Source organism: Perkinsus marinus (assembly GCF_000006405.1).
Source record: "Perkinsus marinus ATCC 50983 genomic scaffold scf_1104296976606, whole genome shotgun sequence".
Classification (NCBI taxonomy): Eukaryota; Perkinsozoa; order Perkinsida; family Perkinsidae; genus Perkinsus; species Perkinsus marinus.
Genome location: NW_003200415.1, coordinates 114,761 through 126,798, shown reverse-complemented (window position 1 = coordinate 126,798; position 12,038 = coordinate 114,761). Strand labels below are relative to the sequence as shown.

The 12,038-nt window shown below is 51.0% G+C and overlaps 4 protein-coding genes across 4 annotated transcripts; all 4 read left to right on the top strand.

Moving 5' to 3' along the window:
• Positions 1-2,672: 2,672 nt before the first annotated feature.
• On the top strand, positions 2,673-4,373 carry Pmar_PMAR029140 (hypothetical protein; the record flags this gene model as incomplete). The annotated part of the gene is made up of 11 exons (XM_002764654.1): positions 2,673-2,766; positions 2,817-2,893; positions 2,940-3,088; positions 3,202-3,302; positions 3,347-3,421; positions 3,564-3,655; positions 3,699-3,816; positions 3,859-3,972; positions 4,025-4,133; positions 4,178-4,254; positions 4,306-4,373. The coding sequence occupies 11 exons, from the start codon at positions 2,673-2,675 to the stop codon at positions 4,371-4,373; spliced, it is 1,074 nt and encodes a 357-aa protein (XP_002764700.1).
• A 768-nt stretch (positions 4,374-5,141) lies between these two features.
• Pmar_PMAR029139 (kelch repeat protein, putative) lies at positions 5,142-8,059 on the top strand (the record flags this gene model as incomplete). Its single annotated transcript, XM_002764653.1, has 18 exons — positions 5,142-5,270; positions 5,313-5,408; positions 5,461-5,544; positions 5,586-5,681; positions 5,741-5,799; positions 5,966-6,021; positions 6,141-6,289; positions 6,337-6,433; positions 6,480-6,572; positions 6,619-6,703; positions 6,745-6,847; positions 6,900-6,991; positions 7,135-7,264; positions 7,320-7,433; positions 7,482-7,547; positions 7,594-7,710; positions 7,758-7,922; positions 7,967-8,059. The coding sequence occupies 18 exons, from the start codon at positions 5,142-5,144 to the stop codon at positions 8,057-8,059; spliced, it is 1,824 nt and encodes a 607-aa protein (XP_002764699.1).
• Positions 8,060-8,264: 205 nt separating this feature from the next.
• On the top strand, positions 8,265-9,418 carry Pmar_PMAR029138 (conserved hypothetical protein; the record flags this gene model as incomplete). The annotated part of the gene is made up of 1 exon (XM_002764652.1): positions 8,265-9,418. Exon 1 carries the CDS (start codon positions 8,303-8,305, stop codon positions 9,416-9,418), a length of 1,116 nt encoding a protein of 371 aa, XP_002764698.1. The 5' UTR covers positions 8,265-8,302.
• Positions 9,419-10,817: 1,399 nt separating this feature from the next.
• On the top strand, positions 10,818-11,992 carry Pmar_PMAR029137 (Carnitinyl-CoA dehydratase, putative; the record flags this gene model as incomplete). The annotated part of the gene is made up of 8 exons (XM_002764651.1): positions 10,818-10,875; positions 10,919-11,040; positions 11,182-11,273; positions 11,318-11,359; positions 11,404-11,536; positions 11,579-11,645; positions 11,692-11,782; positions 11,827-11,992. 8 exons carry the CDS (start codon positions 10,818-10,820, stop codon positions 11,990-11,992), a joined length of 771 nt encoding a protein of 256 aa, XP_002764697.1.
• Positions 11,993-12,038: the final 46 nt, after the last annotated feature.

Below are 12,038 nucleotides of genomic sequence, written 5' to 3'. Positions count from 1 at the left end.
GTGGTAGCTATCAGCGGTCAGACAGTCCTATGATAAGGGGTTATCAAAGATCGGCAACTCCTCAGCTGCAGGAGCGTCGCAGCCTCAGAGGCGTGGGGCCATCGCAACCTGGCCGTCGGCCATGTTGCGATGTTCTGCAGTTACCGACAAGCACCGGCATGGGCTCGCTGATGGGCTCCAATGGAGCCCCTGCTACCTCGTCCCTCCGGCAGAATTATATGGGCTCTAGTAGTCTCCGGAGCAGTCAGCAGGGTAGTGGGTGGCAGTTTGAGTGCTGGGTGGAATGGCCCTTCAGGGTCCATTGGTACGGGAGGTGCTGCATCATCAGGAGAACTGGGAGGGCTGGATCCTAGGTCTGTTCTTCACGCGCTACCTTCCTATCATTCGCTCCTTCCAGTAAACGAGGGTTGCCAGGCTCGGCTGTGGGTCGTCGTCCAAGTACCGCCCCTAGCTTGGTGAATAGCACCGGTAGCATGAGGTCATCACCAACAGGCTCCTATGTATAGTCACTATCACTATCGGTACTTACCTAGTGCTTTGGTATTAGAATCGGCCGCCTTCTCCGTCGGCGAGGCCTAGGCCTCCAAGCCCTAGTATGAGACCTCAACGGCCTGGCTCACCGTCGCCGCAGTCCCTGCAGCAACACAGTAGCAGCAGTGATAGCATCAAAAGTAGGCAGCAACATCCTCCTAGGGCCTCGGTACTTTTCTTCAGGTGACCTAGTACGCGTTGGAACGCCATTCGACCGGGTGCGCCATCGCAGTCTCACTGGACACATGAGGAGGTATCTCCTAGCTGGTGGGTCAGGGTTGAGATATCCTTTGCAGAGCCCCCTCCCCTACACCGGCATTCAATCGTAATTCCCAGTCCGGGAAGCCAAGGTGGCGTATGTGAGCATAAGTTGGTATTGTTCCGACCCATTCTCGGGCTAGTGTGAACATGGTCAGGCGTTTGAGTAACATTATTGCTGCCAAGGAGACCCCAAGGGTCGCCAGTATTCTGTATCACTGATCACCATGGCCATCCAGCTGTGCGCCCTCTGGTGTTGGTGCGCTCTTGCTGATGGTATTGGTAGTTATCCTGCTTCACGTCAACATGTCAAGTATATCATTGACTCGATGGGCTGTTGAGTTTTTGCTGCGGTTGATGGCTTCCTAGGTCGACTTGTTCGAATGGCGAAGCAGAAGAAAGCGGTCCTTGGTTCACACGCCTGGGGTGGTGTAGTGAGATAAGGTGACTGTGGAAGTAGGTCGCCTATGGCGGGTCCAGTGGAGGTTATATAGCATCTATTCAAGTGTCGAACTATGACCAGGAGATTCCGTGGCCTGTAGGCTCCGGAGAAGGCGGTCAGCTCTGACCCCTCTTTTGGGGAGCCTCTGGAAACCATAGTGGGTGGGGTCCATAGCGTGAACGCTCTCGCCACTGTTCGTTGACCGTCATTGATCTATTCGGAATGCCGCTGGACTGTGGTCACCACTTAGGGCGAGTCTTTACGTCCATACGACCACTGCTATGGACAACTTGTACCGCTGAGAGCAATAGCATCATGCGTACGATATGAGGGACCTATCGTGCACGCAGGGCTGAGGGTGCAGGTTCTTCGTCAACGGCTATGGGAGGTGTCTTGGCGAGGTATGTGATAGCATCAGCATCCAAAGTTCGGGGTGCATGAGAACAGATTAGATGGAAGAATGCGCGAGGCTAAGGTGTGCCCTTTTTCCCATGAGGCTCAGCAATCGGTATTCCCGTCACTGTGATAGACCCTCGACAGATCCTTGATGAGTACAGGGTTGTTTTTTGGCTAATTCTTACACTCGACGTTCACCGTGGCCTCGGACTTGCCGTGTGTGCATGTTATGTGTCCACCTATCAATACCAACTGTTGTGTTCCTCAATGCTGCTGGGTGTGGTAGACCACCACTGGCATCTAGTGATGGTGGCTTAACAATGCTACGTAGATAAGTGGAAGAACTCGAGCTGTGACAGCCGTGAAAATGATGACCGAGTGGTCGTTACAAGCCGCGCGCCGAGTCATCATAGCAAGCGTGTATGTAGTGCGGTAACACCTGTGAGAGTCGTAGCTCTCGGAGAAAACGAAACCGAGTCGGACGATTCCGACCGCCAGTCACAGCATCGTTTGCTCCTGTTCACTCGTAGAGTTGTGCAGGTGCTTCGGGCCACACCCTGTAGACCCTCCCCCCAAGATCGCCATGTCTACTCTCTTGATATATCAGCGACGGCGTTAGGCTTCAGTCAGGCGGCAGTGAGTGGTCCTCACAGTGGATCTTCCTTACCTAGATCTGCGAGGCTCTACGGATAAGCCACTCAGGGAATTGCGGACAGGTTTAGTACTGATCCCAACATACCAGTTATCGAGTTTTATTGTACTCGCTCTGAGCTCTGGTGTTGTCTACTCGGGAATAATGGACGAGTAGCTCTCCCTCGTGGGCTGCCGCGGTCTGCAGTTGTTTGTTCATCCGTAGTCGCCGTGTCACTATCAACAGGAAATCGCAGCGAGGCATTGGTTGGGTCCGGATCTAGATTACTATGGAGAGCAGGGCCGCCCACAGATGAGGATATTGTGAGAGAAACGACTGTTGATCGGCTAGATGGCATCCTTGTGGTGTCCTCAGTCACAGGCGAAGTCGCGTTTCCGGAGGAATTGTAGGCATATGAGGCAGCATGTAAATACAGTCATGGACACTCTTGAGCTGTCGCTCCTCCGTGAGCAGCACAATGGGGTCCTAAGGCAGTGGAGTTACGATGGTGAGGGAATTCTATGGGATGTCCCTGTACGACTGACTCATGGTCTGCAGGGAAGTTGGAGATCGGCAAGCCTGTAACAGCTGTGAACTGCAGGATGTCCATAAGGTCGAGGTTCAGTCGGGTTGAGGTGAGGCGTCTGGTGGTCGCCAGCACGGTCTTCCTGGATATCCCAGGTGTTGGGTCGTAAGAGCAACAGCACTGGTAATCTGGCTGTCAAAGGAGTATCGGCTCAAGAGCACTCAGAGATGGCTCGGGGTGGCTCTTCGGATGCCTATCCGGCACTGCGGCAGACTAGCGCAACGCTACTACCGGTTTATGAGCAGTAAGTGACGGTTATTTCGGCTGAGAACAGTTTCCTGGGGGGGGGGAGTGACACGTTTTAGTATGTGACTGTATTTGTTCATTGCTTTTGGAGAGGCGACTGTTGGTTGTCAGGCTGATGCAGACGCGCGATCAGAGGCCGTTGATGATGCTTCGCGAGAAGGAAAAACAAGAAAGAATGAACCTTAGACGAAACTTGCCTACACCAATACATGGTAGTCGGAGTCGTAGTAATGTATGAACGGAAGGCGATGCTTAGGTGACGATGGCTGTGGAAATCACACTCGTTCGGTGAAGGAGATGATTGCGCTACTGCGTCCAGTACCAACTAAACGTAGGATCTCGACAGGATAATCCTCCCGCAGACTCGATCTTATACTAGGTCCGACTGTAGTACTTAAACGCTCGAAAGAAAGGGAAAGTACGTGACTGATCACTATTGCGACTGTTATTGGCATATCGTCTTATTGGTTCAGGTCGACTTGAGGGGGCCTCGGAGATGAGGAGCCTATATAACAACCGTGAGGGTCGCCGCCGTCTTATGGGAGCAGGCTATGACAGTGATGAGGTGAGCTCTTCCTGTTTGGACATTTTGGGTGATGCCTTCATAGGCTTTCATGATGAACTCCGTCGATGATGAGTCTTTGGTGAACTTCATACGAGCTGTCATCGCCTGTGGAGAGGAACTGCCGGGAGACTTACTCAAAAAAGCCGCTCAGAGTGTCCCGAGTGAGAACGCCTACCCATACATCGGGTGATATCTCAGTTCAGATGAGGAACTTGCTGGTCTCCTGAGCAATCCATGGGAAGCCAGCCTTGCGAAGGTATTCGTAGAATTGGACAAGAACTGTACAGGCGAACTGAGCGAAGGAGAATTTTGTGACGGTAAGGATCGGTTCGGGGGAGTGTCGATTAGGCCGTGTAGCTGCCCCCTTAGGCATGATGGATCTCCTGGATGGCGAGTATGAATTGGGATGGTTGTATCGGCTGTTCCTATGGTTGGACAGTGACCATCGAGGGTATATGGACCTCCACATGTGCCTCAAGTAGGCTCAGTGTCGCTGTAGCCACAGCATGTAGTTCCACTCAGATTAGCATCAATTCTGAGACAGATCGAGAGGACACGACAAATTGTGGATTTAACGAGTCCGAGGCAGAGTGTCGCTTGTGAGTTATCAGAGGTTATCCTTCCTGGGACTATAGTCTTGTATTTTGCAGCTGAAATTGATATGGACGATACACTCTCCGAAGGCGACAGCGATACAGTGGATGAGGCCCAGTCTTGAGCGTTTCGGTAAGTTGTGGTTGCCTTTCGATCTGATCAACTTGGATCAGGCATGCACTCCTACCTCGCCTGTTCGTACCGCTGTTGCTAGACTAGCTATTACTGATTATCCCCCAACTGTTCTATGAAGGCCCTCTGCCTATAATCATGATGTTGATGTGCTCATCATACGGCTCGGTGTTGAGTTAAACAATGGGCTGGCTCTGTAAGAGTGATAGCGTTAGCCTCGGGATGCACCCTCGCATAGTCAACCCAAGTGCTGGAGTATGTGTTCGCTTGCCTCAGCTGAGCTCCAGAGGTTCCTCAATAATTATAGGAGTTTACGTACAAGTTTGGTAAAAATGTGCGGGAATCAATGGGACTTTCGAAAATTTCATATTTCATATTGTCAGTAACACATGAAGGCAGCCATATGCATATTTTCCTACACCGTCATCTCGTAGTGGAAGTATTCGGGTATGCGCATCTCTTCGTGTTTCCTAGAAGCTACTCGGTGGGTCAGCCTGTCTCTCATCATTTTGTAAGACCATGCGCAACCACGAAAGTGATGGTCAATGGGGACAGGAGTCGGATGGCGACGGCGACTCTGGCGGGGCGTTTCGAGAAGCCTCTGCGACCACTGTGTCAGGTTGGTGGCGGCGTCTTGTTAAGTTCATAATGGTGGTCGCAGGTAGTGTTGGAGATAGCTGCAGCGGCTTTACCCCACGGCAGGAGTGTGGCTCGTGGGCGGCCGACAAGCGCCGACTGTGGTCAGTCCCGTCCACGACCGATGACCCAGGTAGCTCTAGGGGTATCAGAGTTGAGTCGGTACTACTCTGATGGAGGTCCGCGAGCGGCTCATTCATGTGATGTGATCGATGGCAGCTTATACATTTTCGGCGGTTGGAACGGGAAGAAGGTGACGCTAACCATGCTCAGCCTCCCTGTATGCATTCCCTAGGCACTGAATGATCTATACGTCCTTGACATTCCTACCTTCCACTGGTATGAAGTTGTCATGCCTAGAGGGACTCCTCTGCCAGCGGCCAGGAATAACGTGAGCCCTCCCAGCACGTCCTCTTCCTCCTCCACCTTGTCGCCGTCCTCAGCACACAACGGCTGTGGTAGATGGTAGACTGTTCATTCACGGTGGTCACGATGGTGGTAAGTGGTTGGCCGATACCCACGTCTTGGTAGGCACTGTGTTCTGGTACGGGTGTACTTCTATAAGCAGGTGAACCTGGACTATCCAGAGCATCGTCTAGCTGGGCAGCAACTTCAGCAACGTCTACGACATGACCTGCCGGCTTCCCCTCAGCTTCAAAGGACAGTAAGGTAGCCTCAATCCCAAGGCTCCATTCCTAACTATTCCTACCTTTGATGGCTCAGTTATCCAAGTGGATCTCCAGCAGGGTTGTACCCTCAGCTTCAGCAGGGATCAGCTTCAAGTAAGCCCTAATATTCTGGTGGTAGTCTGTGCTGCCAATATGATAAGTGTTGTCCTTTCAGCTCCCGGTGTGAGGAGTAACTCAGTGGGCGGAAGGACAGCGATCAATGATACTACTACTGGTCATGGGGGTGCCTCGATGTATTCTGCTAGTGGGAACCTATCAGGGCATGGCACTGGGGATCCGGGATCGACTGTGAGCGTTTCATTGGCACTCGTTGCTGTCAGCTGTCCGCTGTTCTCTCCTTAGAATAGCCTCACTGGTGGTGGTAGCGGCAATTTAGGCGGAGAGTGAGTGTGGGATGGTTGCTGTTCGTGTCACCACTCATGCCTTATTCTCAGCTTGGCATCAGCTATTGATCAAGAAGAGGAAGATGCGTCGGTACGTTCGGTGCCTCGAGTGCTACTGTGCCATTTGTGGTCAGGTTTTGCCTATCACCAATTCAGCCTACAGGAGTCTGCGCTGGATTAAGGCGATAACTAGTGGTCAGGTAGCAATGATGGGCTCTCAATATACTGTACTATGCAGCTCTGGTAGCCTCCTTCTGCTCGGGCATGCCATACACTGTCACGACTCAACAAGAAGCTGTATATGTTTGGCGGATATGATGGTCAGAAGTGCTTCAATGACATGGGTCGGGGCATTTAAAAGGCATAGGGCCTAGAGGGTTGTGGTATCAGATGTCCTCGACCTCGAAACGATGACCTGGATCCAGCCGAACGTCTGTGGTCAGCCTCCAATGGCAAGAAATGCGCACACTATGACGGTTGTTGGTAACGTCTGCATTGCCTGCTTACTGTGTATTGTTCAAGTTATGAGGTACGAAGCTTTATCTGTTTGGTGGTCATAGTGGTAATAAGCATCTCACAGACCTTCATGTCTTCGACACTGCCAATTTACTTTGGTGAGTGGAGCGAGCGGTTGAGTAGTGGTATGGTACCGTAGGTATCAGCCTAGCATTCTTGGAGCACCTCCTCCGGGATTGCGAGGGCACACTGCTAACTTGATAGGGAAGAAGATCTTCCTCTTTGGTGGGTACGATGGCAAGGTGAGGTGATCGACCAACAGCAACGCCGTCATGTGGATGTTGTTGTTGGTAGGGCCGATCGAACGACCTGTATATACTGGACACAGGGTATCCTGGTGGCTTCTCACCCAGCACTGGTGATGTTAGTGGATCGGCTGTTCACAGGTGGGGCTTTGCTGGTCATCTCAGCATGTAGGAGCTTCTTAGGTGGATCCATCCGACAGAGACAGACCATGTTCCTGCAGGCCGCCAGAGGTGATGTCGATTGAGTGTGGAGGATCGACTTGAATGCGGTCGTGTTGACTTAGGCATTCGGCATGTCTGGTGGGTTCTGCGAAGTTGTATGTATTTGGTGGCTTCGACGGTGTACGCTGGTTGAACGACCTCCACGTTCTCGATGTTACTCGGTTAGAAGAAACTGAACTCTCGGAGGGAGCGGTAAGCTCGGTGGTCTCAGCGACTACCATTGAATGAGGTCTCTCTTTTCGAGAAGGTAGCAGCCCTATTGACCAACCTCCGAGGCCTCCTCAACAATCCTGAGTTCAGTGATGTTACTTTGATCATCGGCGATACTGGCGAGCGTGTTTATGCCCACAAGGCGATACTGGTCAGGTTGTTCGGTTCAGTATAGCTCTGCATTGGCTCTATCACTTAGGCATCTCAGTGCAGTCACTTCAGAGCGATGTTCACAGGAGGCATGAAGGAATCGAGGGAGCGAGAGGTAGCAAGTCGTACACAGACTCGTGGCCATGTGATGGTCATATCAGGTCAAGTTGACTGGCTGGTCGTACGAGGCATTCTCGGTCATGCTCGAGTTTTTGTATACTGGTAGAGTTGCACACCATAAACTAGACACGGCCAGCATGGCAGAAGTGTTGGGCTTGGTGAGGGGAGTGGCTAGTGACCCCGCTACGGCATTGGAACCTTTCAGGCTGACCACTATGCGTTGGATGGTTTGAAGCACCTTTGTCAAGCCGTCCTCATCCACATGGTTGATGTCGATAACGTGTGTACTCTTCTGAAAATTAGTGACCAACACCAGGCAGTCGACCTCAAACGTCACTGTATGTCATTCGTCCTGAAAAACTTCGACCAGGTTAGAAGCAGCAGCCATCACAGTGTGGGCCACGCGCTCGTCAGGTAACGGCTCTCCCTTCGTTCGATCAGCTTTCCTCGGTACCAAGCCTGTTATTGGAAGTGACTAAAGCGGCTGCACTGGGCCATGGTAAATGACGCAGTAACGTGTAATGAACAGTTGAGTTGAATTTATGGAAGTTTGTTATGCTCGTGTTGTCAACTATAGTCGGGGTGGCAGCGAGAGAAAACGGCACAACATGAATCGCTTCGCTCCGCCCTCGAATGTGACGCCAGTGCCGACTCAGAATACCTGTCATGGGAGTTTTGGATGACATTTCCTCCTTCGCCCTAACCCTTACAAGTCCTCTACTACTTGCAGCGAACTCAGACAACACATCGATGCCACGTTGTTGCTTACCGATAAGTAAGGGTGTATCGAAGGAAGCCATACGTATGAAGGCATGGGCCATCTTGGAGGGCCAGATCATATCCCTCTGTGTGTTCGGAACTGGGGCTTTCTCGACGGTCCTTGCGAGCGACTACAATTTCAATGCACCGGCATTCCAGAGTATGTTCATCTACGTCTTCTTGAGCTTTTACATATTCGCATGTAAGCCGTGGAAGAACGGTTTGACTTTGCCTTGGTGGTTCTATCTTGTATTTGCTTGTATTGATGTAAACGCAAACTACCTCGCTGTATGGGCCTATCAGTTCACCAACATCACCTCAGCTCAACTGCTCAACTGCTTCACCATCCCATGTGCGATGATTCTTTCAATGATTTTCCTCAAGGCGAAGTACAACTGGATTCATATAGGAGCCGTTATCATATCCTTATCAGGAATGGGTCTAACTGTCTGGTTGGACTACAAAAGGAATCCTGACAATTTAGCCTCCCCTGGAGATGCTCTCGTTGGGGACCTCCTTGTCCTCGCTGGTGCCACTCTGTATGCATGTGGCAATGTATTCCAGGAGTACATGGTGAAAAGATTGAGGTCATCGAAAATGGAGAGAGAGGTGGTTGATGAAGATGTAAACCGTAAGAGGTGTATTGATCCATTCTTAGCCTCGGCGGAGTTCCTTGGTATGATCGGTCTGTTTGGTATTCTAGTATCCGTAATTCACGTTGTCTCTCATGAGAGGCATCAGATAGCAGCGATATACTGGGCCGATGGGGTTACCGTTGGCTACTTGACGGGATATGTATTCTGTTTGGTCACCATGTATACCCTTACGGCCCACTTCCTCACTCTGTTCGACGCTGCTGTGATGAACCTGTCCTTGCTCACTACTCACATCTATGCAGCAGTATTCGACTTCTTCAGAGAAGGTAGTTTCAGGTTGTCCCATGCAATGTATGCCCTGTCCTTTGGTTTGGCCCTGGGTGGGTTGGTTCTGTATCATGTAGGGCCTCCGCCAACCCAGCGAAGAGGCAAGAAGGTGACTCCGTCGCCGACAACTACAGAGGGTAACACTGATGCTACTACCAGCAGTGGCCCATCTGCTGTAGAATAGGATCGTAAAGGTGTCGGAATAGTTCATCCACTGCTACGTGTATAAATGTTACCATTGCTCGATTGGAAGAGTTCATAGGGTGTTAGCTGCCCCCACCCTGATCACTAGGCAGCACTTTGTCATTTAACAATGTCGCCTTCACTATACAGTACTAATGTGTTGCACCACGCCACTACTGATCGTATTAGAGGGTGGTCTCTCATCGGGCTATAGGAAGGTTGAAGACAAGATGTGTTTAACCTAGTGATTTTTCGTCGTTGGTTGCTGCTGGTGTTATTGCTGTCTTCGTACACACAACATCGTGCGGGGGTTGTTGTTCTGGTGATAGACTCTCCAATTGAGCCCCCATCAACATCTCCTCTATGCCCTTCTCCGATTCCCCTTATTGTAGAGTTTGTCAAAAATCAAGGGCTCCCGTTTTTACTGACAAGGAACAGAGCTGATCATTCGGAAGTGAACTGTCGTTATATGGGTTCTTTGCTCACAAGAGTTGGTAGTTATTCACTTACGAGTCGTTCTTGAATTTGTCACACGTTGGTGGTTCAGCCAACCTATTCGGGTCATTCGAAACTGCAGTTTATATTTTTTCTAGTTATCAATGGCAGTTATAGTGGATGGAGTAGTGTACTCGGATGAGTCTCAAGTTCCCCAGGGGAAGTTTGGAGGCTTATGGTGGCCTCTACGAGCAGTCATCGACTTGTTATGGAAGGTCTTCGGAGTGGTTATGTTGTTCTTCCAGGTGACCAAAGGCTTCTCGGGAGTCTTTGTGTGATGCCTGTTCTATAGGGTATTTCTGCGCCCGGCTCCAGTGCGGCTTACCGTCCTTCTAGTAGGAACGATAAACGTGGCGATGGGTGGAAAGGGAATGTACTATGAGGGAATCGTATTTACTGTTGTTGAGACTCTTCAAGGCGGTGGTCACGGAATAGACATGCATTGAGTACCTCGGCTCATATGAGATGCTCGGTAGAGCTCTAGAAACTATCATCCTTTTCGATCAATATTGTCCCTTCCAAAGACTTTACTTTTCAGGGCGGTGGTCCTGGTGGTGGTCCTAATGGTCCCCGTAGGCCCATGGGTCGGCCACATAGAGGCGATATGAGGGGTTTAGAAGGCATAGCCAAGATGCGAGCCATGGGTACTATCACTACGACCTTGTTTGCTCTTCGGCATGTCTCTGATGGTAGGCGGCTGATGCGGATAGACATCCGAGATTTACTAAGTCGTAGAGGAGCGAATGAAGTACAGCTCACTAATCATTACTACATGACCGAGCTGTTACTGATAGTACCCTCGCACGCATCGTCGTCGAAGACGCTCTGTACATACTTGTCGAGGGAGCGCTGTGTCGTGTTGGAGTACAACGGGGAAGCATATCCAATGGAGATTTTTTTTGCTCATGAACCGCTTAGGGAGTATAGCAAGGCATCTCTCGACCGTCGCAACATCAGCTCACAGTACTACACTGAGCCAGCGGAGTCAGTAGATGTCGTCTGGCAGGTGCCGTTACTTCTTCTGCCATCCACACTGGCGAACTACAGCTCTCCGCATCGGAGTCCCGGAAGGTGGTCAACATCCATCTCAACAGGCCATCTAAGCTCAATGCACTGACCTTAGATCAGGTAATGCAAGTATAACTCTCATGGTGTAGTGTCCTTCCCATAGGTCTCCTGTATTAACAGTTGGGTTGGGGAGTGGATGCTGAGCGACAGTCCACCGACGGTACTAGCAGAATGGTTGTAGACTATTGAAGTGGTTAACAGGTCATCGTCACTGGTGAGGGCCAGCGGGCCTTCTGTGCTGGTGGAGATGTAGCCCGGCTGGTCGATGAGGGTAATAGTGGATGGAACTTGAGGTGAGGTTATCACTTAATGCGGTCGACCTTCATAACCTAATCAGATGGTTTGCCACCGAGTTTCAGATGAATCATCGGATCCACACGTAGGGCGCGGCGTCGATCCCCCGTAGAGGTCATCAGTTGATAGGTATCCTTCCAATTGGGTGTCTCTGTGGAACGGTATTGTCATGGGTGGTGGTGTCGGCCTCTCCCTCTATGGTACTCACCGCATAGCTGCGGAGAACACTACATTCTCGATGCCTGAGACCGGTATCGGATTTGTAATGAACTCGGCGAGGTAGAAGTGCAGAGGCCTCCTGCAGGTTCCTGATATCGGTGCTTCCTATTTCCTCTCTCGTTTGAAGACTCCTGGACTAGGGCTCTATTTAGGTTGGCACATCTTTAGAAGTGGCATGTGTTCACTGTGGAGTGGTAGGCCTCACAGGAGCTCGCCTAAATGGTGCTGACTTGTTGAAGCACGGTTTGGCAACTCACTATATTGACTCGTACAGAATGGATCAATTGAAGTGAGCAACTCTGCCGTTGCTCTACGTAGCACTGCGCTGCTCAGGTCCGACTTGATGGAATGCGAAGGCGATGTTGACAAAGTGCTGTCTTCAGCATGCAGTGTTGGCCTTGAGGATGTCCAGCAGGAGCCTCTCCTGAACGAAGATACCCTACAGCAGATTAATCGGTTCGGCATCCTCGTCATCCGATTGAGTATGCTTAGCCTGTAGATTCTTTGGCCCGGGGAAGCACTCCTCGATGATGGACATCATAACA